General features: G+C 37.2%; 2 protein-coding genes across 2 annotated transcripts in view; both read left to right on the top strand.

Annotated features, from left to right (window-relative positions):
* Positions 1 to 12,658, top strand: part of rapgef5a (Rap guanine nucleotide exchange factor (GEF) 5a) — a 106,372-nt gene extending 93,714 nt beyond the window's left edge. The window contains exons 15-26 of the mRNA XM_058377928.1: positions 538 to 568; positions 1,610 to 1,688; positions 3,106 to 3,255; positions 4,733 to 4,830; positions 5,033 to 5,155; positions 5,630 to 5,808; positions 6,060 to 6,150; positions 6,248 to 6,298; positions 7,252 to 7,339; positions 7,533 to 7,597; positions 9,272 to 9,326; positions 10,544 to 12,658. Coding sequence (XP_058233911.1) covers positions 538 to 568; positions 1,610 to 1,688; positions 3,106 to 3,255; positions 4,733 to 4,830; positions 5,033 to 5,155; positions 5,630 to 5,808; positions 6,060 to 6,150; positions 6,248 to 6,298; positions 7,252 to 7,339; positions 7,533 to 7,597; positions 9,272 to 9,326; positions 10,544 to 10,662 — 1,129 coding nt within the window. The 3' untranslated portion in view covers positions 10,663 to 12,658. The remainder of the gene's footprint in view (positions 1 to 537; positions 569 to 1,609; positions 1,689 to 3,105; positions 3,256 to 4,732; positions 4,831 to 5,032; positions 5,156 to 5,629; positions 5,809 to 6,059; positions 6,151 to 6,247; positions 6,299 to 7,251; positions 7,340 to 7,532; positions 7,598 to 9,271; positions 9,327 to 10,543) is intronic.
* A 3,157-nt stretch (positions 12,659 to 15,815) lies between these two features.
* Positions 15,816 to 21,158, top strand: LOC131345321 (olfactory receptor class A-like protein 4). The gene is made up of 4 exons (XM_058378153.1): positions 15,816 to 16,079; positions 18,113 to 18,376; positions 18,549 to 18,803; positions 20,949 to 21,158. The coding sequence occupies exons 1-4, from the start codon at positions 15,816 to 15,818 to the stop codon at positions 21,156 to 21,158; spliced, it is 993 nt and encodes a 330-aa protein (XP_058234136.1).
* The last annotated feature ends 4,947 nt before the right edge of the window (positions 21,159 to 26,105 follow it).

The raw sequence follows: 26,105 nt of genomic DNA on the forward strand, positions 1-26,105 counted from the left end.
TGCTGGAACACAAAGACCGGTTTCTGTTCATCCAGTCCGAGACAGAGTCTGTTATTAGTTCACTAAACACAAAGTCAGCGTTGTCGTCAAGCGCAAAGCAGATGGAGCGTTCCACTGACAGCGTAATGATGTAGTACAGCCACGGCTTTCAGCGCAGACACTAACGCTGTGTTAAGCGAGTCCAAAAAAGCAGCCGGAGGAAAGTCATTTATCTTTTTCGCTTCCTGAGCTGGGTTGTTTTTTTTTTGTTATACAGGCTTTAGAGAAGGAGATAGACAGAGATGTCTGAGGGAAGTGAAAGACTCGTAGATTCAGAGCCATCCTCGTCATGGCCGTGTTCGGGGTGGTGTCTTTCTGCTGCAGTGTGATGACTCAGTGTTTCACACCACCAGCTGTGAAAAGCTCGGTCTGTCTCCGAGTCTGACGGCCGTGTCGGAAGTGTGTGTGTGTGTGTGTGTGTGTGTGTGGTTGCTATTCTCTTTCATGTATTTATTTCTCCTTCTAATCACTCCTTCCTCTTCCCCTGTTTCCTCACAGCACTGTGGATGATTATTCACCTCACCAAAAGGTAAGAAGCAGGAAAATCCAGAACAAACATTAAGACATTTTATTAAAACTAAAAAAAAAAAGAGTAGTAGTAGAACCGCTCTGTGGTGTATCATCTATGCTGGAACTTGTTCAGAAGCTGATCTTTTATTCTGGTATGAACTGGGTTGCTCAGGGATTCTCGGGATATTTCAAAGATTCCTCATTCCTGTGGCTCAAGTGGTTAAGTCTTTGTGTTGTTGACTGAAAGATCAGGGTTCAAGCCCCAGCACTGTAAACCCTGGGTCCCTTGAGCGTGGCCCTGTTCCAGGGTTGCTGTATTATGGCTGACCCTGCGCTCTGACCCCAATTTCCAAAGCTCAGATATCTGAAGAAATGTATTCCATTATGCTGTAATGTAATAAAGGCTTCTCCTCAAAGGGTTTTGCTTATATTCATAAATAGAGGACATACAGAGAATCCTTTAGGGTCTATTCCCAAAAAACACAATCAAGATAAACACTTGTAGATTCAACTCTCCTGTTATTTTCAAATTTACAAACATGTTTTGCCCTTGGGGTCAGTCTGACCCCAGAAATTTAAACCAATAATAATAATAATAATAATAATAATAATAATAATAATAATAATAATAATAATTTTTAACCAGGTTTTTTTGCCAGTTAATTTATGTTTTTTGTTGACTACCTAAATAGCCTTTTAAATAAAACATAACCCCAACCCAACCCACCCCACCACCCTATTCTACTAAACACCTCGCTCAAATCCTTACGCTTGTCCATTTTTCCTGCTTCTAACACATCAACTTTGAGGACAAACTGTTCACTTGCTGCCTCTAATATATCCCACCCACTAACAGGTGCCATGATGAGGAGATAATCAGTCTTATTCACTTCACCTCTCACTGCTCATAATGTTATGCCTGATCGATGTGTGTATATACGAGACATTAAACATTGAATGACGCCAAGGATAATAGGAGGGTTTGGGTTAGGATTGTGTTTATTATTCTTTGGTCATCACATGGACATCTTTTCACTCTGCTGCTCTGTTTTCGTTGCAGAACAAAGCCCTTTTCCAGCAGCTGAGTCTGAGAGAGAACGGCGTCCAGCTCCGCGGAGCTCACAGTGACCACCGAGAAGGTGAGCTATTTATTCACAATAAATTCAAGAGCAGGTCAGCTATTAAAGCGGCTGTATGCAGGAAGAGGAAGAGGAAGAGGAAGACAGGCATTTGTGGAAGCATCATCAGTTTGTCTTTCCATTAACTAAAAACGTAATTATAAGTCAAACTGATGTCTCAGTATCTCTGAATAATTTGGTTTTTTCCCCAGAAGCCAAGAAATTTGTTCCTATTTTTTTGTGTTCACATGAAGCGCATATGAATGTAGGAATTGAAATTTTCCAAGAAATTTGCTATGTTTTGATTGTTTTTATATGCAAAAATATAATTATAGTGTTGGAAATTGCTAATATTTTTGGGTGGCTGGACCTGATTATCTGCATTTATATTATTTCTTATGGAAAAATTTGTTTAGGAATACAAATTTTCGCCTTAAGAACTCTAAGTTGTCTTCATTTGTCACATATACACATTAATGTATAGTGAAATTCTTTCTTTACACATCCCATCCTTGAGGGTTGGGGGTCAGAGCGCCTCTGGAGCAGGGTGGGTTGGGGGCCTTGCTCAAGGACCCAAAGGTGGCAGCTTGGTGGTGCTGGAGCTTGAACCCCGATCTCCCGGTCAACAACCCTTAACCACTTGAGCTACCAAGTGATTTCTTTTCAGCTTTATTTTTTGTGAGAGAAATAATGATTCACATATTTGATCTATAGTTGTCTAAAGCCTATGAAAATACATTTCCTAATCTCTTTGGCGTCTTGTGGATTGGATTTGCTCTTTAACGTGATTTGAGGGTTCACACATTCACACGGCTCTGATCGTTCCCCCAGTTTTGATCTTCGTCACATTCAGGTGAAACGCCTTGTACTGTGAACGTAGCCTTTGTTTCGCTCGGCTAATTTTCCTGTTATTTCTGCGTACACTAGCTTTGTTGTCTCACTCGGGGGATATTTATGTATTTAAAGAGCACTGAATGAAATAATTATTCATACACGCTGGAGGCGAATTTGGATGTTTTATGTATGAGAGGCTAATTAAGGTGTGTGTGTGTGGGTGTGTGTGTGTGGGTGTGTGTGTGTGTGTGTGTGTGTGCGGGGGGTTTAAAGCATGTAAGGTGCTACAGTGTTATAATTACTCGTTTAACTTTGTTTAGTGCTGCTGATGCAACCAGGACTATTATCTGTAACACCAAATTTCTCTCTCTCTCTCTCTCTCTCTCTCTCTGTCTTTCTTTCTGCCTGTCTGTGTCTCTCTCTCCCTCTTCCTCTCGATCTTTCTCTGTCGTGGTCTCTGTCTGTTTTACTGTCTGTCTGCATCTCTCTTTCTCTTCCTCTCCCTCTCTCCCTGTCTCTCTCTCATCTGTCTGTCTCTCTCCCCTTCTTCTCTCTCTCTCTCTCTCTCTCTCTCTCTCTCTCTCTCTCTCTCTCTCTCTCTCAGTGATGTGTCATGTGTACGTGAGCTCAGACTCCTATCTGAGTGTGAGAGTGAGGACGACAGTAGTGGCTCAGGAGCTCCTACATGTTGCGGCTCAGAGGATGGAGAAACCTATAGAGGACATGGTGCTGGTGGCCCAGACCTACAGCGGAGGTTTGCAGTCACACACACACACACACACACACCATCTATGACTCCTAAAAGTTATTATATAACAGATAGATTAGTCTTATTGATTGAGCTGCAGGTACACACACACACACACACACACACACACACGTCTTAATGTGCCTGTTTTTTAAAAATGTCACACTTGTTCTTTAGGTAAAACTCACTCATCTTTTTCTGTTATGTTTATTAGACTCCACCAGACTCTGTTAGATACAGCAGATGTTTTATTGCAAATGCTATTAATAATGAAATAAAAAGTGTTATTAATAACAAAATAAAAAAAATTTATTAAACATTTTTATTAAGCTTATTCTATATTCCTTCATCTTCACCTTTATCATCATCATCTTCTTCTTCTTCTTCTTCTTCTTATTATTATTATTATTATTATTATTATTATTATTATTATTATTATATTAAGATTATCTCAGTGGCTGAATCTCAGATGGCATTTGTGCACTTCTGCGCCTCTACACTGCCATTGTGTCGTAAACTCATGACACCCAGAATAGAACAGGAAGCCATCTGAGATTTGGATTGTGCCTGTTGTCAGGATTGGGTTTTTTGTGTGTGTGTGTGTGTGTGTGTGTGTGTGAATGCTAAAATCAAGCCTGTAGCACGGGTCAACATGCAGGCAGACAAATGCAACAAAGCGCATTCATAACCCAGAATAACCTGCAAGCGCAAAATACAGGAAATAACATGACGATAACATGACTTGCAAAACATAATAAACAACTGAGCTTAAACTGAACAAAAAACACATAAATATACAGAAATTAATAAACAAATCAGGAAGTGTTTCCTTTTTTATTATTTTATGATTCATTTTTTTAAGGTGGCGTAAGGAGGCAAATTTGGGTCTAGTTAATATTTCAAACCATTTATAAAGCAATTATATACAACGATCAGGCATAACATTGTGACCACCTGCTTAATATGGTGTTGTTCCCCATTTTGCTGCCAAAGCAGCCCTGACCCTTCGAGGCATGGACTCCACTAGATCCCTGAAGGTGTGCTGTGGTATCTGGCACCAAGATGTTAGCAGCAGATCCTTTAAGTCATGTAAGTTGTGAAGTGGAGCCCATACTAACAGGAATCACAGGCCTTAAAGGATACTTTTGATAGATACTGACCACTGTAGACCAGACCAGGAACACCCCACAAGAGCTGCAGTTTTGGAGATCATCACAATTTGGCCCTTGTCAAACTCGCTTAAATCTGTACACTTGCCCATTTTTCCTGCTTCTAACACATCAACTTTGAGGACAAAATGTTCACTTGCTGTCTAATATACCCACTAACAGGTGCCATGATGAGGAGATCATCAGTGTTATTCACTTCACCTCTCACTGCTCATAATGTTATGCCTGATCAGTGTATCATTGATATTTGACCTGAATACATGTCCACTCTCCTGTGATTTTTTTATGATGTTTCTGTCCTCATGTTTGTTCAGAAAAACGCGTCCTTCAGCCTCACGACTGCATTTTCTCCGAGTCTCTGGCTCTTCCTGGGAGACTGATGGCCTGCTGGAGAGACCTGAATGAGATTCTGGTAGGTTTAATGTGTTTATAAACACAGCAGCGGAGATTCAAATCCGTATTATACACAACAATAAATGTTATTTAATTTACTGCGTGACATTCAGCCGCTTTCTAGGTGAATATTTATGATACTCATATACAAGCATTTAGCATCTGAAACATTTCTCACAGCATTATAACAAAAACGTCTCGTTTCTCTGTTCTGTCAACAGCCTCCTTTAACGGACTGCGTGGAACTGGCACAGCGGGCGTCACGTCTCCTCGGCATCAACACGTGGGACGTTTCCGTGGCGCTCACCAACCTCGACTGGAGCCTCTTCAACTCTGTACACGAGGTGAGGCTTTACATGGGATCAGCAACAAGAATATACAGACAGTTAAAGGGGTGGCTTCGTTTTAGTGTTTGAGGGCATTTATTTATTTATTTATTTCTGCGGTGTGTGAGAAGAGTCACTACAACACACTACTGCTGTTCTGATCACAAATGTTTCTATTCTAATGGGCGGGGTCTCTTTCAGGATGACTCCTCCCACAACCAGACAGTTTTAAGTAGCAGCAAATATTTTAATGAGGATGAAAATTATGTAAATTATAAATCTTTACAATCGGCTGATCTCATCCAATAGGAGATTTTGGAGTGATGTGTTAAGAAAGTGAGAGAATTAAACATCTTTTTTAATTTGTTGCCCATCTGTAGCTGTGATCTCAGTCACCTGCAGGAAGGAAGGGATGTCCGCCGGTTTTAAAGGATGCCTGTGTGATTATATAGAACTGATTTCACACAGAATTTCTCTTCTCGTCTTTCACAGCAAGAGCTGGTGTACTACACCTTCAGCCGGCAGGCGAGCAGTGGCCACACGGTGGCGCTGGAGCAGCTCCTGCAGCGCTGTAACGAGGTTCAGCAGTGGGTCATGTCCGAGGTCCTGCTGTGTCCTTCGCTCGGAAAACGAGTCCAGCTGCTCAAGAAGTTCATCAAAATCGCTGCACAGTAAGAACTTCGTCTTCTTCATCAAATAAATGTTTATCACAGACTTACACAGATTATAAATGTAGATTTAGCAGCAATAAAAAGTTGTAATATTGCAAATATTTCTTAAAGGTGAAAGTTATTACAAAGCCGGTGTTATACAGCATGCAACTCTTTTCAGTAACAAGGCAAGCTTAAGGTTACTGTAACAGTATACTCCTTATTTAAAATGGCTGTGTGTGTGTGTGTGTGTGTGTGGTTCCTTTCCACAGCTGTAAAGCACAAAGGAATTTGAATTCCTCCTTTGCCATCATTATGGGCCTAAACACAGCAGCAGTCAGTCGACTCAATCAGACCTGGGAGGTAAGAGAACACACACACACACACACACACATAAGGACACATAGCACAGTTATACTGCAGTCTGTTTCACAGCTTGTCTCATTACACACTCTTGCAGAAAGTTCCTGGCAAATTCAAGAAGCTTTTCTCCGAACTCGAGTTGTTAACTGTAAGTACGCAAACCTAGCATACTGTTGTGTTGAGTTGTGTTGTGTTGAGTTGTGTTGAGTTGTGTTGTGTTGAGTTGTGTTGAGTTGTGTTGTGTTGTGTTGAGTTGTGTTGTGTTGAGTTGTGTTGAGTTGTGTTGAGTTGTGTTGAGTTGAGTTGTGTTGAGTTGTGTTGTGTTGAGTTGTGTTGAGTTGTGTTGTGTTGAGTTGTGTTGAGTTGAGTTGTGTTGAGTTGTGTTGAGTTGTGTTGTGTTGAGTTGTGTTGAGTTGTGTTGAGTTGTGTTGTGTTGAGTTGTGTTGTGTTGAGTTGTGTTGAGTTGTGTTGAGTTGTGTTGTGTTGAGTTGAGTTGTGTTGAGTTGTGTTGAGTTGAGTTGTGTTGAGTTGTGTTGAGTTGAGTTGTGTTGAGTTGTGTTGAGTTGTGTTGTGTTGTGTTGTGTTGAGTTGTGTTGAGTTGTGTTGTGTTGAGTTGTGTTGTGTTGTGTTGAGTTGTGTTGAGTTGAGTTGAGTTGTGTTGAGTTGTGTTGAGTTGAGTTGAGTTGTGTTGAGTTGTGTTGAGTTGAGTTGTGTTGAGTTGTGTTGAGTTGTGTTGAGTGGTGTTGTGTTGTGTTGTGTTGAGTTGTGTTGAGTTGTGTTGTGTTGAGTTGTGTTGAGTTGAGTTGTGTTGAGTTGTGTTGAGTTGTGTTGAGTTGTGTTGAGTTGAGTTGAGTTGTGTTGAGTTGAGTTGAGTTGTGTTGTGTTGAGTTGTGTTGAGTTGAGTTGTGTTGAGTTGTGTTGTGTTGAGTTGTGTTGTGTTGTGTTGAGTTGTGTTGAGTTGTGTTGTGTTGTGTTGTGTTGTGTTGTGTTGAGTTGTGTTGTGTTGAGTTGTGTTGTGTTGTGTTGAGTTGAGTTGTGTTGAGTTGTGTTGAGTTGTGTTGACACGGACAGATGATCTTAACTCTGTGCGTTCTGCTACAGGACCCGTCTCTAAACCACAAAGCCTACAGAGACGCCTTCAGGAAGATGAAGCCGCCTAAAATCCCCTTCATGCCCCTGCTGCTTAAAGGTAAGCTCTCTGTCTGCTGTTCCCACGTTTCCACAAGCACAATAAATAACACTTAGAATGAAAATCTGACCACATTTAATGCTTCAAATGTTGGCATGTAATAATACGTAATAATATAGTATACAACAATATACAAAAGAAAAAAATAAGAAAATTTTCTTAAAAATAAAAACCTCCCTTTTTCTCTCTCCAGACATTACTTTCATTCATGAGGGAAACAAAACATTTCATGATAATCTCGTCAACTTCGAGAAACTGGTGAGTGATTCTTAAAAAAATAAAAGTTAAAAAAAGTTATCCCATCCCTGGGGGTTGGGGTCACAGCGCAGGGTCGGCCATGATGCAGTGCCCCTTAAGCAGGATGGGTGGGTTAGGGGCCTTGCTCAAGGGCCTGACAGTGGCAGCTTGGCTGGGCTAGGGCTTGAACCCCGATCGATAAGGATCCAGAGCCTTAACCACTTGATTTACCAAAGAAAACAGTCCATTTTTCAGCCATGCTCGAAACCATTTTCATATTTTTCACACACACAAAAAAAACAAGCTTGTAATAAAAGCAGTGAAGAGACGGTTCTATTTTTACCCAGGCGTAAATGTCAGGGCCTGATATAACGGCGTCGTGCCACTTATTCTCTTCTTCCTGTTGTTATTTTTACGCTTAGTAATAAAAGGCATTTGTGAAGGAGTAGGTGGAGCAGCACATTAGGGGGGTCTGACATTTAAGTTCTTGGATTTTAAATCCCAATTTGGTTCAAAAGTTCGTGTTATCACGGCTCAGCTCCTCCTTTTAGCACACTTTGACGTCTGAAGCTGTTTTTTCCTTGAAACCTCAAAACCCAGCTTTTTTGGATATACGGCATTCGCATCACCTATCCATCCATTCATCCATACCTGCTTTATTCCTAATCAGGGTCACGGGGATCTGCTGGAGCCTATCCCAGCACACATTGGGCGAAAGGCAGGGGTACACCCTGGACTGGTCATCAGTCCATCACAGGCCCACACGTATAGGCAGGCAACCACACACACTCTCACTCACTCCTATGGGCAATTTAGAATTACCAATCAACCTAATGTACATGTTTTTGGACTGTAGGAGGAAACCAGAGTACCCGGAGTACAGTGCTAACCACTAAGCCACTGTGCTGCCCCCCAACTCCTATATTTGCGGTATATTTGGGGGATGTGGAAGCCTAGTGGTTAAGGTGTTGGGCCCTTGAGCAAAGCCTATAACCCTCTATTACTCAGCTGTATAAAATGTATATAGCTCTGGATAAGAGCATCTGACAAATGCCATAAATGTAATAGATTACTGTACATGTCATTTAAATAGGAAGAAGAAGAAGCCCTTATTATCGCCACACATACATTACAGCACAGTGGAATTCTTCTCTTCACATACTCCAGCTGAGGAAGTTTGGGATCAGAGCACAGGGGCAGCTATTATCCAGCACCCCTGGAGCAGAGAGGGTTAAAAACCATGGTCAATTGCCCAACAGTGGTAGCTTGGCAGTGGTGGGGCTTGAACCCTGATCAACAACCAAGAGCCTTAACCACTTGAGCTACCACAATACATAGACGAATATATAGAATAAGTAGTCACTGGGATGCAATTTTTAGGATGTAGTAGCTCAGTGGTTAAGGGATTGGAAGAGATCCACCAAGCTGCCACTGCTGGGCCCCTGACTATTCCTCTGAATATTGTGAAATTTGATTAGTTTTTTCATATTTTTCTTTATTCTGGTATTGTGTAATCGAGGAGGTTTGCTGTATTTGGGTTGTCATAAATACCTCTGCTCTAGTCTAATGTTTTACTGCTGTCTTTGTGTTATGGTGAAAATAGGGCTCTGAGACCTTAAGACCTTTTCTCTTTATGAAACGTCAACGTGTGTATGACTATACGTCTCATTTTCTTCCTCTTTCTCTCTCTTTCAGCACATGATTGCAGACACCGTCCGTCTCATACGTCACTGTCAGACTGAGCAAACCGGTGAGTCTCCTGCTTTCAGGAAAAATGTTTCCTTAATATCCTGAAACGACTGAGTGAAATTTATTAACCTTTAAGCTGCATCTGGGGACAAATTTGGATGAGGCTATTAAAGAAAAACCCATCTACCTCAATCTGCTGTATCTCTGTCAGCTGCAGAATTGTTGGCACCCCTGGTAAAGATGGATAGAAGAAAGGTTTATGAATTAAGTTCTTTTCATAACCATTTTTTCATGGCTTTACCAAGGGTGCTAATAATTGTGGAGTTGATTGTATGTGTGATAGATGAGAATTTCAATATTTTTGGAAGTATAAGGACGGTTGCTAGAGCGTCTGAAATATTTAAAATAACATATTAAAATGATATATTTAATATATTTGAAAATATTCACCAGATGTGAAGTTGTGGATTTGTTTTCCAATAAAATCATGTGCCAGTGTTTTATTCATCATACACCCCAGAAATTTCCCAACAAATTATGTTTATCTATTAAAGAATGACGCATCATACTTTTTATCCATTAATTGTTACATTTAATGTTGTGAAACATCCAAAAAACACATAAATTCTGTTCTCACTTACAAAATAAACAGCATCTATAAACAGCCTGTAAGATTATTAAGCCTAGCTGATTTTGTTTATTTTGTTTATTTGTTTGTCTATTTTGTTTATTCCAAGCAAAGAAGCCAGAAGCCAAAGAAAAGCTGTCAATGCAATAAGACGACTTTATTTCAATATTTAATTCAGCATGTCTTTAAATCAGGTTTATATAGGGTCTAATATTTGTTAAATAGAATTCCCATAATGTGAAATATTTTCCTTTATTTATATAGTAATTATTAATATTTTTTATGATAATAATAAAATAATAATTTTTAGAAAATATAATAATATAATATTTATAATAAAATAAATATTGTTATAATAAATAATAATATTATGATTATTATAATAAAAAACAATTTAATAATTTTTTTTTTTGCAGTGTAGTTTACAAAGCCTAATATTTTCCTACTTCTAATATTTTACTAACAGACTCCTTCTGTGCTAAATATCTTTCCGAATATCTAAAGAATTTGTAGCTATTTTTCTTCAAGCAGCAAGATGTAAAATGTAAAATTGATTAGTAGTAACAGCTCAAAGTGAAATGACTTCTATTATATTTGCTAATCAGCATCATTGCTAATCGTACCCCGGTACCCTTTCTGTCTTTTCCCAGGAAGTGAAGTTGCCCCGAGCGACAGCGTGGACGTGAGATCCAGCGTGCACTACCTTCACATTATCGACAATCAGCAGACTCTGTTCGAGCTGTCGCACAGACTGGAGCCGCGAGCGTAACATCACCACCTGCTGGATGTTCACCAGAAATGCAGCAGCGTCTCTCTCTCTCCCTCTTCTCCTTCTCACCGTGACACTACGTCGTTTCTCTCGTTCCTTGTAAAGCCGATTCTCACCGAGGGATCATGTCCAATTCCTCAGCACTGACTGAACAAAAACTCTCTCGCATTTTAGTGGCATGCTCGTTTGACTATACTCGTCTGACCACTAGATGGAGAGGTTGAGCCTCTTCATGAAATACCAATAGGAGTCAGATTAGGATCCTGTGGTGTTTATGATGCTTTTATTGTCTCTGCCGAGTCACTAGTCGATAGTCGCAGTGTGGACGAGCCACGTCAGACGTATGAAGATTTTTGAAGTCACTACTTTTTTTCAATGTTCTATATCACGTCTCCACACCGGAGCGTACTGTGCTGTTCTTCTATGTGTGTGTCAACTATATTACAGTTGAGACGTAATATCGGGACACGACCCAGACGTTTGAGACGTCACACGCGCTTTCAGGGACACGCCTGAGATCCAGGCCTCGATACTGGGTGAAAAAGCAGGACAGAGACGAGCACATGCTACGTCTGGCCCCAGAGTTGTCAAACCCAGACTTTGTCATTCTGAATATCGTCAGTCATCGTGATATTTGTTCGAACCTTTCCAGCGGAAGCGGTTTTAGACCCAGCTTCCTTAACACAGTATTATTATCGGATACATGGTTCTGTTTTGTTTTATTTTCTGTGCAATGCTTCAGACTCCTGATGCGGTTGTTAACAGAGTGCAGTGTTCGCTTCGTGCTTCACATGAGCCATCAGGTTTACTTTCACTGATGCCACATTGGACCGGATCGATTTTAAGCAACTTACATTTCGTTTTCGTTTCGGTTTTCGTTTCGCTGCATGCGTGCACATAATGTATTGCACTTATTAAATCTTTGTTTATACAGTAATGTGTAATATTGTATATTAAGTTATATAAATGTACATGTTTATCGTGAGGCATCTGCATACATATTTGATTTTTTGTGCCAAATATTATTATTATTATTATTATTATGGGAGAGTGATTTAATATTTAACATTAAAAAATTGTGAAACCTTAGCCTTATGTGCAGCTATTAGATCTTGCTCCAGACATTCATTATATGTATATATATATATATATATATATATATATATATATATATATATATACATATATACACACACACGCACGCACTTATATTTTCCTTCTGGCTTAATGGCGAGTCCATTTGACTCATTTTTCCATTTGGACTCACTCATAAAGGGATCATTAACAATATTTCAATTCAACACTTTTAAAAGGAATATAATTTTGAAAACAGAATTAAATAAAAAAATAAATAAAGCCATTAATCTTTTGCAGTATTTTTGGCTCGATTAAATAAACACTGCACATTTCTTACTGACATTTTTATGGTGTTAGAGGACTGAGGCATTGTTATTATAATTATTTATTATTATTATTATTATTATTATTATTATTATTATTATTATTATTATTTATGTTTGACGAAGGATGATACCAGTGCAGAACATCATTTGTACAAATCTCCTGTTGTATATATATATATCTATATATAACTATACTGTAATATTTTAATATGCTAGACTGTATGTTTTTTTTGCAGTAACCTGGTCAGAAGAGGTCACTCCACTCATCAAGTGTTGGGGGAAAAAAATCTCTTTTAGAGGCTTATTGTATTTTGTTGCTGTTGAATTTTTTCACACCATGTCAGCTGGTTTGCATGTGGTAAACACACCGACACGACAAACACACACACACACACACGAAGATGAAAACCGCAATCGTACATAGGAATAGATATGCTCTGTATTATTTATGTATCGAAAAACGCAAAATGCAAAGCAATATGGTTACCTTTTGTGTGTTTTCCCTTTTCCGTTGCTATAGAAACCACATACAACTTTTCTATAATATGCATTTTTACAGCAAATGAGTGAATAAAACATTTATGTAATATCAACTCAGCATCAGTTTCCTCTTTATGGCGTGAGATTTAGTCTTTGAATTGATCACTTAAGAATTCTAAATGTTACCTTAGACTTATTGGTATTATGGAAAAAAATTATAGAATTATTTTTTTTTTATTTGAATAATTATAGAATTATAAGGTCAAGCCTTTTTAATATTTCAAACATAATATGTTATAAATATTAATAAATATTATTAATTGTTACAATATTTTACTTATTATTAAATATCATCAATTATTGTAATATATATATATATATATATTTATAATATTGTTAGTGTTTATAATGAATTATAATCTAAATGTTAACAATAAAAATATATATACTAAAAAAAATTTAAAATATCTAAAACACTATTTTTATTGTATTTTATAATGTTTTAAACTATTATATTTTATTATTATTATTATTATTATTATTATTATTATTATTATTATTATTATTATTATTATTGTTGTTGTTGTTGTTGTTGTTGTTATTGTTGTTGATGATGATGTTGTTGTATTATATCACTTTAGAAATCCAGAAATATTCATTTTAAGTTTTAATGTGATCCTGCTTATGTTTCTGTCTTTCATAGATTTGCATTATTATACATTTAGGGAAACAAATAAATAATGAAATGATGGTTAATGTGGTAAGAAAAGGTCCAAACACTAACCACGCGTCTCTATCTTTATCTTAATCTTCATAATGTTCTATCTATCTTGTGTTTTGCGATCTCTGTTGACTGACTCTTACCTGAAAATGCTTGAACAAACTCGCTCAGCACAAACACGCAGCTGTCTTTGGCTCACATTTCTTAGCATTTGCTGACTAAAGCTTTAAAACGTCTGAAGACTCCAGGTCCTCACAGAGCACAGAGGCTCGGCTCATCACACTAAATAAACGTGACGTTCTCAGTGATTTGTGCTTACTGTGGAATTTCCTAACAGGCAATTAGTCCACAGCTGTCAGGCTTCACTACTACACGGTGATGCTTTCCTTAGACTCTGCTCAGAAAAGTGCGTGCTGATGAGCTGAAGTGTTTTATTCAGTTAAATACTAGTATAAAAATATGATGGTCAGTAATGATGTCCTATTTGGCGCAGATTTTTAACCAACCCTCCCACTCAAATAGCAGCCCTCCCATTGTATCCAGCTTGGGACCAGCACCCATCAGTAGCTGGGTTGGTTCCTTAAATATAATATATAATAATAATATATTTATTATATTATTATATTTATTTATATATTTATTATATTTATTATTATATAATAATAAATTATTATTATTATTATTATTATTATTATCATTACAAATCTTTAGAATTCTCTTTGTTTCTGTTCTTGTATTTTTTCTTTAAAAGTAAATTATACTTTTTATTCTATATAATTACCATTTGATTTTATCTTTATACAAATAAAGAATAAAGAATAGCAAGAACTGATCATAACAGAATTTTTTAATATTATAATGTAAGTCTTACCTTCTATTGTGTTTTTTTTTTCTAATTAAAGATAAATATAATGTGATCTGTGTTCTTCTTGTCCTGACCATCTCACCAGTGGAAAGAACAGCTTTAGTCTTTCACCCGCTCTAATAATATTAGTAGCCGAGGTTGTTGGTTCGTAAGTCTGCTAACAAGGTTCCATTCAATTAGTTAATTAATTCCCAGTTGCTCAGCTTTTCATAAATAAAAAAATGATGATGTCTAGTGGAATCTCACCCTGTTGCTATCATACACTCTTAAAAGTAAAGGTACCGGGAAGAACCTAAAAAGGGGTTTTCGAGTCATGCCTTAAGAGAACCGTTTTTGGTTGCACAAAGAACCTTTCAGTAACTGGTTCTTTAAAAGAACCTTTTTTCTTAGGGGAATAGTCTTATAGTTTCAAGAACCTTTTGTGCAATGGAAACGCTGCATGCATGTTAAACATTCTTCATAGAACCATACACCTTTGACAAAGAATCAGTGAAGAACCTTTATTTTTAAAGAGTGTACAGAGCAGGAATGACTTCTATCCATGACCCTGTCGCCAGTTCACCACTGTTCCTTTCTTGAACCACTTTTGATAGATACTGACCACTGCAGACCGGGAACACCCCACAAGAGCTGCAGTTTTGGAGATGCTCTGATCCAGTGGTCTAGCCATCAGAATTTGGTCCTTCATCAAACTCGCTCAAATCCTTACGCTTACCCATTTTTCCTGCTTCTAACATCAACTTTGAGGACAAAATGTTCACTTGCTGCCTAATATATCCCACCCACTAACAGGTGCCATGATGAGGAGATCATCAGTGTTACTCACTTCACCTCTCACTGCTCATAATGTTATGCGTAATCATCACAGAGATGGAGTTCAATCCAACAGCAGCTGTAAAAAATAAAAGATACTGTATATGCTAGAACCTAAGTCTACCAATATCTAAGAGATTATAGAATCTTGTAAATGTGGGCTTGGTGCTTAATGTTCTCAGCTCTTCTTTGTTTCTTCTTTTTATGTTACTGTTCATCATACGTTGATGTGAGAAGTGAGCAGTGTATATGAGGTAAGTCATGATAAAATTTATCTAGATCTAAATCCAGCAACAGATTTCCAACTTCTTCTCCACTCGTCCTTTTGCTTTATCATTATAACGTAATCAATCCAACAAAAGTTTATTGAATATTGTGACATAAAACCTGAATTCCTCATGTGGCCTCCAGAAAATAAAAACACCCCTTGTTTCTTTATCCCTCGCATATAAGCAACAGGGTGTGTTGATTAATTAGCTTGTTAACGGGCTGTGTTTCAATTAGGCAATGTTAATTAATCCCTCGCTCCACAGAAACATGCATGTTCAGCTGCTGGGCCAAAAGGTGCCACTATTTTTGGTGGAATCTCTTTCATAGGCAGTATCTTAATTAAAGTTGCCTAAGGGAACTGATTCTGAACTTAATGAGTTCAGGATCCACAAATAAAGAGACGTCTTTACTTGGGATTGGACATATTGGCTCTGTAGAGATGGGCACAAATATAGGCAATGAGAAACAAGAGACATCAGAGATGAGGAACATTTGGTGGAGTATCAAATGGTGCTACAGAAAGGACTCGCTTTAGGAATAGAAGAATTCTCTCTGTGTAACTGGTCATAGGATAGATCATTTATTATACGTTTTAATCAAGATGATTGCCAATAAAACTGTCACATTGGTTAAAAAGACATCAGCAGGTCAGTTGACAGATGCCCCGTTGTTTTTTTATGTAATGCTGGTGCTGCTTGGCATTCTGGGAAATGCTGCGGTGATCTTGGTGGTAGGGGACAGTATTGTTCATGAGCGTGGAGGAGGACGTAACTCCGACATGATCCTTGTCAACATGGCCTTATCTAATTTGATGGTGTCTGTGATGAGGAACACCCTGCTGGTCACCTCAGACTTTGGACTGGAGGTATGAAGGGATATTTTTTATGTTGGGGGCATTGGGGTATTTATAAAATGGTTATTGTGATAACTGCTAGTTTTTTAAAGGATACCTTTTTAAGGAAATGATAAGAAAGTGTTTCCTTTGTAGAGGAAGAATTTCAGAGCTAGGACTTTTCATGTTAGCTGAATAATTTTGTTTTATAGAGCATTTTATATTGCTTCTAGCCCAAATATAACATTAATTAATAATGAACTTTTGCAAAAATTTGAAGTGCCTGAAATGTGAATAAAAAATCGAAATTGTCTTAAGAGAAAGACACTTTCTATACCTGCAACTTTCTGTGTAGCACCAGATCCCATTGTGAAACCATGGTTTTGTCTGGAACCAGTGATGTTTTGACTAGTTTCACGGATCGGACTCACATAGTGCACAATGTTGCCACTAGCAGTAACAAAAAATGGTAGTAGGGTAGAAAAAGATGCCTACAACTACCTCTGCAGATTATTCATGGTGCCTGAGGGGTTCATAGATGGAGCATTTAAACTCATAAGTGTTTGACCTTTTTCTGGGGTTGGGCTCATAAGGTCCAGACGGATAGTTACTTTAACAACAGGCAAAAACATGGTCTATTCTGTGAGAAAGGAGAGTTTAATAAACTTTTTACACAATCTGTATTGCTATGTCATTTATCGAAGTTACACATACAGCTGTTGATTTATCCAGTTGTGATCCTGGCCCAGAGCATTTGACACTGAATTAACTGTCGATCATGAATTTGTCACAGGAATAGTCTCAGATATCAGATAGCAAGGCAGTTCTTTGGACAGTAGATGTCCAACAGCCTTCTTCCAAAACTTGTTCACCTCCTTCAACATTATTCGTTGATTTGTTCCCCTTGGTGGTTCATGTAAAACGCTACCAAGGCCACACCAGTAGACATGAGGCTAGGTTAGAAGTTCCTGAAAATGTTGCAGTGCCATACAACTTCCATTTCATGTACATAGATATGCTAATGTTGATGTTTTTCTTTTACTATTTCCTTTCCTTTTCTACCCCTAACCTTGCAGAGAGGCGGCTGTCATAATAATTATACTTTTTGCAATGAGACCCCTTTGTCACTTTGGCACATCCGGGCAACACTGAAACAGTGTGGTGCAGCATTTCCAGGTTTTAGCATTGCCGATTCTATCACTACTCATGTAAGATCAGGAGTTTTCTCTGGTATGCTATCCTAGCAAGACAAACAGAGTTGCTGTTCAGGTGACGTGTGGCTGCTTACAGTTTCATGACTACCGGATCACATGGCACACTAATGCTGTTTTATGAAATTGGTACAGTAGATGTGCTATGAAAAGAGCTAATCATTTCATCCGCTGTGTCAAAAAGCAGAAACAGCTTTATAATACCAGTTTACAGCAATTTCCTACTGCTGCAAGGCTGCACTCCTGCATTATCATCACAGTTAATTGTAAGCTGTTAGCACTCTCTGCAAGCCTGGGTTCTTTGCATATGTTTAGAGAATGAGAATCAGACACTCAGTCTACAGTACATCGGTGTCTATCCTTTGTTCACAAGGCAGTTGTAGTAAACTCTTCAGATTTTTGCAGTTTATGATGTTGCTGCATTGTTGGTAGCACATCTTACTTGTATGAATATTAATTGGGAGAATAAAACATTATACTAAATTGTCAAGACAATGAAAATAACATTAACCTCTATATACAAACACAACTGTAGGAGGAAATATACGTTCTTTTGAGTGAAGGTTACATTTGAAACTTTCAACAAAACCTGGTTTGATTTCTACAAACTAACGCACAAATAAGCCATTAATTTATATGAAATTGCATTTAAAATGAGAAATTACAATTAAACTTATCACTGGTGAAAACTGCAGGCTAGCTTTGTAACTTTGTTAACTAGCTACATTTGCTTTGTTCAAATAAATTCAAGCTTTCAGTCAACAGGAGAATATCTTTGACAATATTTTAGATACTTGCCTCCGTTTCTCACCAGTTGCCTGTAAATAATGTATCTCTTTCCATCTCTTACTGAAGGTGTTACCCGGTAAGGACTGGTGTCAGTTCCTGATGGGTGTGTGGGTCTGGCTGCGTTCAGTGAATGTTTGGTCGACGCTGTTTCTCAGCGCTTTCCACTTTTCCACTTTGAAAAGGATCGGTCCTCCCATCGCCAGTCTAAACTCATCCTGTGGTCCTCCTAAAGCTCTACTGATGTGCTTCGGCCTCATCTGGGGACTCAATCTCCTCTACTCAGTCCCTGCTTTTGTGTACTCCACAAATGGAGGCAAGAACGCCACTGAGGTGAGGGAAGGAAAAGAACGTATGTCAATGTTCCATAATGACTACATTTACATTCACTTTATCAAACATTTTTTACTATAATAGCTTCAGTGTGTAACTAAGAAAAATAAAAATAAGAGAATATGAAAAATCACAGATCACTCACTAATCTTCGGTCTTTGTTCCTCTACAGACATTGATGTTAGTGAGCAGTACAACTCGTCCATTACTGGGCTGCGTGTGGGATTTCCCCTCCACTTACAGTGGGCTTGCTTTTGCCACCACGTCCATGGTGATCCATGAGGTCATTCCCATCTTCCTCATGAGCAGCACCAACCTGGGCTCTCTCCTCATACTGTACGCACATGGAAACGCACACAACATCGCCAATAAGGATCAGGATGCTCCCATTTTACGCAGAGTCCCGGCAGAGAGACGTGCAGCCAAGGTCAGACTTTTAATTATTATATAACTGCCAATTAATATACATTATATACTTTATATATTTATTATACAGTCAGTGTCCAGGTGATGTGATGAAGTTGTTATTGTTACTGCCCTTATTTTCTTATTATAGCATGGCCAGAATGATTTATTGCCTATTTTCACAGCAATTTTCACACATTAACATAAGTTTTTATCCAGTAATAGTTACATTAACTGCTGTGAAATGCCTGGGAAATATGTTAGTTCTTGTTATCATTTTTTCTCATGTCACTCAAATAAATTACAACCATTTTCCCTCCTTTGAAGCCTCTTTTATTTCTTCCTTTAAAAAGACAAAAGTCATATTTCTACCAAACAGCAAACTACAATGTCCTGATGATTTTCCTGTGCCGGAAAATTTAAAGGTACAGCTTTAGAAAGACTTTTAGAAAGCACTGGCGCTGGAAGCTCCTGCCACAAAAGCTAAAGTAGTCCATCAGCATATTAATGATTATATATTTTTAATTGGTTTACATGGATCATGTGTTGTACAAGTCCATGTGTATGCTGTTACTATAGAAACGATAAAATATTATTACGTGCATTAATGTAAAAATGTAATGTGCCTTGCAGTAGAAAATACTGTAAGTAATTAATCAAGAGCTCAGAATAGATCATTCAACAGCGCTGTGACATAAAGTTTATTTTAAAGATGCTCATATCAACCAGGCATAATTTGCCTTTTAATAGCTTGCAAAAATATAATATAATATAATATAATATAATATAATATAATATAATATAATATAATATAATATAATATAATATAATATAATATAATATAATATAATATAATATAATATAATATAATATAATCAGATTTTTCTGAATAACAACATTCTTCCTGTCAATATTTTTTGTTTCTTTTTTTTATTCATTTCATATTTTTTATTCACGTTCTCTTACAGTGAATAGTCAAGTCAAAAGTTAATTACTGGTCAACAAATCTTTAAAAGAAAATTTTTCAAAAAAACGGGTAAAGGTGCATGTATAAGTATTCAACACACCGATACCAGAAGTTCCAGATATAAAGTGAAAGCTCCTCATTAAGATATTACCCTACAATTGATTTATATTTGGCCTCCAAATGTGAAACATCAAAACATCTTCCATGATCCAGACAAAAAACCTCAGCTGAACTGTCAGTGGAAACATTCTAAAGGAAAGGAATGAAAATGAAGACCAGGTAGCGTTCTAAGGAACTCAAAGATGACTTAGGAATAGGGTGAAAAGTTTTATCTAAGAGGTTGAACATCTCAATAAGTGTTGTTGGATCATTAGAGTGGTAGTGGACGGTGCATCGCACAGCCAAAGCACTGGCTAGACAAGGAACTAGACAGAGACTAGTGAAGGAAGTCACAGCGAGGCCAGCAGTCACTCTAAAGGAATTTTCCAAAGGGATTATAGTGGCTGAGAATGGAGTGAAGACATAACTCTGCATCACTGAGGACCATACAGGACCGTGCTCATTGCTAAAGAAGAGTCATATGAAAGGACAAGTGTGACCCAGTTAAAATGTGTTTTTTGGTGTGGTGAGGCCAAGCTGTATTTTTGGTGCAACCTAATGCAGACCTCAATTAACCTGGGCTTCTTGTCAAAAATGGAACAGAGAATGTTTCAGGGGCATTTTACAGCTTGTTCAGTAAATACATAAAGCTTAGGAGAAATGTCCCCTTTTAGTAGGACAATGATCCAAAACACAGGAGTGGTTAAAAGTGACCAAAAAAAGGGGGTCAAGTCAAAGTCCAGATCTGAATATTTAATAAGAATCAGTGGTACTGTTTAAAAATTCCAGTCAACAAACAACATCCAACTAAGATGAAGAACCAAATCTGTCAGGAAAAATCAATAGTCTGAATGGGTGAATACTTATGCAAGTGACATTTTTTCTTTTTTTACTTTCTTAGAAATCTGCTTGGCAAACAATATATTTTTAAAAACGTACTTTAAGTGAACATTGGTTTGCTATAACAATATTGGCTGGAACCCTGTCCATAAATGTAATTTTAATCCTGACTTATCTGAAGGGGATTGAATCCTTTTGCAAGGCACTATATGTATTCTGTGTTTTTGTATTTAAATACGTGATGTTCTTCTTCTTTTCTAGGTCATTCTAGCCTTGATCATTTTGTTCATCATTTCCTGGGGTGCCAGTGTCATCTCAGTGAACTACTTTAACTACAACCGTGGAGCTTCATCTGCATACCTGCTGATTCTTGCGCGTTTCTCCAACAGTGCCTTTATCGCCCTCTCCCCCGTCATACTGGCTGTGGGTCACCGCAAACTCCGAGAGGTCATAAAGTCTCTCTTCAAATAAAGAAAGAAAGAAAGAAAGATTACTGTGCATTATGTCTAAAACATGTCTTTACTGTTATAATAGTTTATTATAACAAATAAAGTACAAAAATCAATGAATGCAATAGACATATACATGTGCTTGGTTTCTATGGAAACTTGTATACACACAGTGAAGGGAAATATGTGGTTGTGTTACGCAGCCACACCACTAAAAGGCAACTCTATGGACATACTCATTTCCTGTCAGTCAGGTGTATATATATAAAGCATAGAAACTTTCTCACACATTGGGAAGGCTTGCCATTGGTTCTTAACAATTTATATTAATAAAGGCACTCCTGCGACTAAGCCTGTGACTTTCATGAACTTAGCCACAAGCTCAATCCCAAGCTTGCTAGGACATCTGTCTGTATGTAAATGTAAATGTAAATGTTAGACATTCATCCTGTCCCAGGTTTGACACTCGGTCCAGGAAACATAGGAAACCCATATCACTGTCCAAATTGGCTTTACCCATAGTACGCCTTTATGATCCCTAAATCTCCCCCAAATCAGTAGTTTGATCCTAAGGTCACCTTGACTCACAACTCATACTATCATCTCTTGGAAACATGGTGAACTATCATCAAGGGACCCATGATGTTTTAACACTTGTTTATGATTTTGTTATCATACAACCCAGCTTGAAATGCCCCAAAGTATTTTAGCAAAACACAGGTAATTAATTTACCACCTCATTGGCCTTCTAAGCAGAGCATATCCTCCCTTTACCCCCAGAGGAATACATCAAGGACACCAAGGATATATCCATCCTTCAACTCCATTTACAGTGCTGGATTATTTTCTATGGAAAAGAAAGATGGTTGCCTTCAACCCTGTGTCATTTATTGAGGGCTGACGTCTGGCATAGTCATGGTTCCAACAAGTATGGAACAGGTAGAAGTAGCAACAAAATTAACCAAACTGGATTAAAGAAGTGCTTACAATGTGGTCTGCATTAGAGCAGATGATGTTTGGAGGGCTGCCTTCATCAGAAGCAGTGGATATCACAACTATTTGGTCATGCCATATGGGCTTGTAAATGCTCCACTGGTCTTAAAAGCATTCGCAAATGAGGTTCCTAGGGAATTCCTAAACCAGTTCCTTATAGTGTACAGTACATTGAGGATATTCTCAAATCAGAAAACAGTACATCAGTTATATATCAAGTGCTCAAGAAATTGAAGGAGATTTGGTTCATCATAAAGCTGGAGATGTGTGATTTTCATTGTCCCTCAGGAACATTCCTTAGCTATATCCTTGCCTAGAATGGTGTGGAGATGGACATACTGTATTAGAAAATCTTATACCTCTAGTAAAGCTTCCCACAGCTATGGAAACTGCAGGAGTGATCTTCAGGAAAGCATTCTAGCAGTACAGCAAACATTTGGCAAGGGATTAAATATTAACATCAGTCTATCCTTATATAAACATCCTTAATCCAACATCCAGGTTGAATGACTAAACAAGGAAACAAGGAGGTTTTTGAGGACCTACAGCATTAACAAACAGCACGACTGGAGCCGATACCTTCTGTAGGTCAAATATGCCTTACACTTTCAGTTCACTCCTTCACTGGTCTCACCCCCCTTACAATGTGTACTGGGCTGCCATTGCTCTTTCCTTGTGTCAGGAGCACCTTCTAATGTTTTTTTAATGAACAAATGGAAAGAGCAAACAAACCTGGGAGGCTGTGAATACAGAATCTGAATACAGAGAGACTTCCACCAACAAGGGCAGAAGGTCTTGCTCTCCATCTGGAACCTGAAACTCAGACTTCATTTGAGAATGTTAAGTTACAATTTTATAGGTTTATTTAAGACATTAAGACGAGACTCTTCCAGCTTCTGTCTACTAGTTTGGATTACACTATTAAATATAGCCACATCTCTGTACTAGTTGAGTTTTAAAAGATTACCTGGACACCTGCATATGGATCCTTAAAACATGTCCAAGACATTTTATATTTGTTATTTAACCCTTTTTACTAGTAAACTGGCAGAATGGAAATTGGCTTAAGGGACATTTTCAATCATTGTAAACAAATGAATTACTTTATGGATGCAAGTCTGATATAAAATGAGTCAGGACTCTGTTGGCTTTCAGTATGAGATGTGTGTTGGATAACCTTGGCTGAAGATTTTAGATGCTTATGAACAAGCATTTGGATCATCTCCGAGAGCAGAAATGGGTTTGATATCAACATTTACTTTGAAGAAACATTTGTGTGAAATGAAAATACCAGTTTGGAGATTTTCTGGAGCTTTTCTAAGAATTTACTGGCTCTAGTAGGCTAGGTAAAATTTATGATGTCCTGAACATCTACTTTTATATAAGCTAAAATAGATGGAAATTACATTTTTTTGGCCTTTGGTAAAAAAATTCCAGCATATGTGCACCAATTCTGTGTTTTTGTTCAATTTTGTGTTTTGTGTTTTTGTACTTTTAAATCTGAGCAAGCAATATGTTTATATAAATCTCCAAACTGGTATTTTCATTTCACACAAATGTTTATATATATATATATATATATATATATAGTTGTACAGTAAAGTTCTCCTGTTCTCAGAAAAATCTGTGTCACTTGTTGTCATAAATCATGCCACAATTGTATGGGAAGATTTAGCAATCATAATGAAGGAGAAGGATGTTTCTAAAGTTCTCAGCAACAACATTATTACACAAAATGATGGGAAAACTACACTTCTATAGCAAACACCTTACAAATCTCTGTCACGAAAAATCGTTCAATAAATATGCAGGTGGAAGTCTCATGAAACTCAGTGTCCTCAGACAGATCATGCAAGATTTCTAAATGCATTCTCAGGCTAATGATAAGGAAGGTAAGAGTGAAGCCATGAGTCACTGGAACGAGTTGTACGTAGGATGACCTAAATGCAGAAGGAACAGCAGTTATACAATGAATAATAAGCGATGAACTGCAGCACAATCATTTCCACTATGAAAAAACTTAAGCTAGACTTTGTAATTATCATGTGATTGTAGTCGGTTATTACCATATCATTATCACAGGATTCACATGTAGAATCATAGTCGAAATATTAGCCTTTATATCCACTGTATTTGTAGTTATGTTAAATGCATATATCATGATACATTTTGTGTATAGTAGAAACGTCTCTGAGAATCATGATATGATTATTTTACCATATTGGCAACGGCTAGTTACAAGTAGATCTCTTTTAAGTATACGATCTCATTCCTTAAGTTGCTCATTATATTTCCAGTCTAATTAAATGTAGTTTTTCCTGGTTTCACAACCTCATCTTTATCAAACAAACATGGACAACGTGTAAAGGTACAAATGCTAGCCTTGCTAATATCATTTTCTGTACACCTTAGTAGTATGATTCGATTCTGAATTGCATATACACATCCAAAAGGTCTACCACAGCTTGTCTGACCGACCATGGGATTTCCTAAAAGGCACACATCAGTCATCAGTGATCTTTCAGCAGCTTGTTGATAAGCTGTAGTGTTAAATCCTCAAAACTCTTACCTCAAAGCTATTATTACTCCTCACACTGCATCATACTCAATCTGATCTACTAGCACTGCTCCACCTAGTCCCACCATCTCTCTGGGTACAAGGTAGGTCTGGACTCTTTTCTGTTCTGGCACTGAGGTGGTGGAATGAACTTCCCCTAGACTGACCGTCTTCAAACGACGAATGAAGACCTGCCTTTTCCTGAAACACTTAAATTAGCTCTTATTTTCCCTGTCTGTTTTATGTGCTGTTGTGTGTTGTAAAAACTCATAACTCATATGTTTTTAGGCTGATGGTCCCCTAAGTCTGTGACCTGTTGAACCAGGGTTAATGTATTCATTAATAGAGACTTCAAAGCACTGTTATACATCGTTCTGAATGAGAGCATCTGCCAAATACCAGAAATGTAAATGTAAAGTCAAAATACTTTCTAACAGTGGCCCCTGATTCACCCAAGTTTATTATACAAGAATTAATAATAATTTGCATGCCTATATTTTAGATTTTAAAAATAAAGTATAATAAATGTGTGTACCACAGCACTTGCTTCTTCTTGTCCAGAAGATGGAATGAGTCTCCGTTTACAGTTTGTAAGAGTCAGAAGTTGTTGAAAGGCTGTTCCTGATAGTTGCACAGCACTGTGTACAGTTCTAATGTTAATCTCTTAGCTGGCTCTTATTACTCAGACATCAGCGGAAATAAATTAGTTATATTCAATTATTAGGAAATTAAACTTTTCAGCTTACCCATAATATCACAAGATATTTTTTTTATTAAAGAATTAGGAGTACAAAATAGACAACATACAGTATATTACAGAGTCTATTGTGTATCTTAAAAGATTTCACTATTAAAAATTGAGAATATTTAATAAATAAAAACTATGAGTATTTAAAAAAAATAAATGATACAATTAACCTCTTAAAGTAATAATAATATTAATAAAAATAATAATAACAAGAAGAAGAAAAATATTTTAAAAAGTGAAACAAGACAAAAAATACATAATATTAATTATAATAGTAAATTTGTTCATATTTTTGACTTTATTATTTAAAAAAAAACAAAATGTATATGTTTTATTTTCCTTATTCTCCTCAGTCTATGTTCAATACAAATTGATTTAACTTAAAATCCATAAATAATTATTTTTGCCATATATAGCATGAAATGAACATGATAGAATTTATTATAAAGTCTTACCTTCTGTCTTTTACCTGTTTGGTTTTTTAAAGATAAAGGACATGACCTGTATTCTTGCTCTTCTTTATCATCCCATCTGTATAAAAAAACCCCATCAGTCTTTCACCCACTTTAATAGTATTTGTAGCTGAGGCTGTTAACTATTTAGTCTGCTAACAAGGTTTGGTTAATTAATTCCCAGTTTCTCTGTTAATGCTTGCTCAGCACATGGTTCAA

The sequence above is a fragment of the Hemibagrus wyckioides genome, linkage group LG24, assembly GCF_019097595.1.
Source record: "Hemibagrus wyckioides isolate EC202008001 linkage group LG24, SWU_Hwy_1.0, whole genome shotgun sequence".
NCBI lineage: Eukaryota > Metazoa > Chordata > Actinopteri > Siluriformes > Bagridae > Hemibagrus > Hemibagrus wyckioides.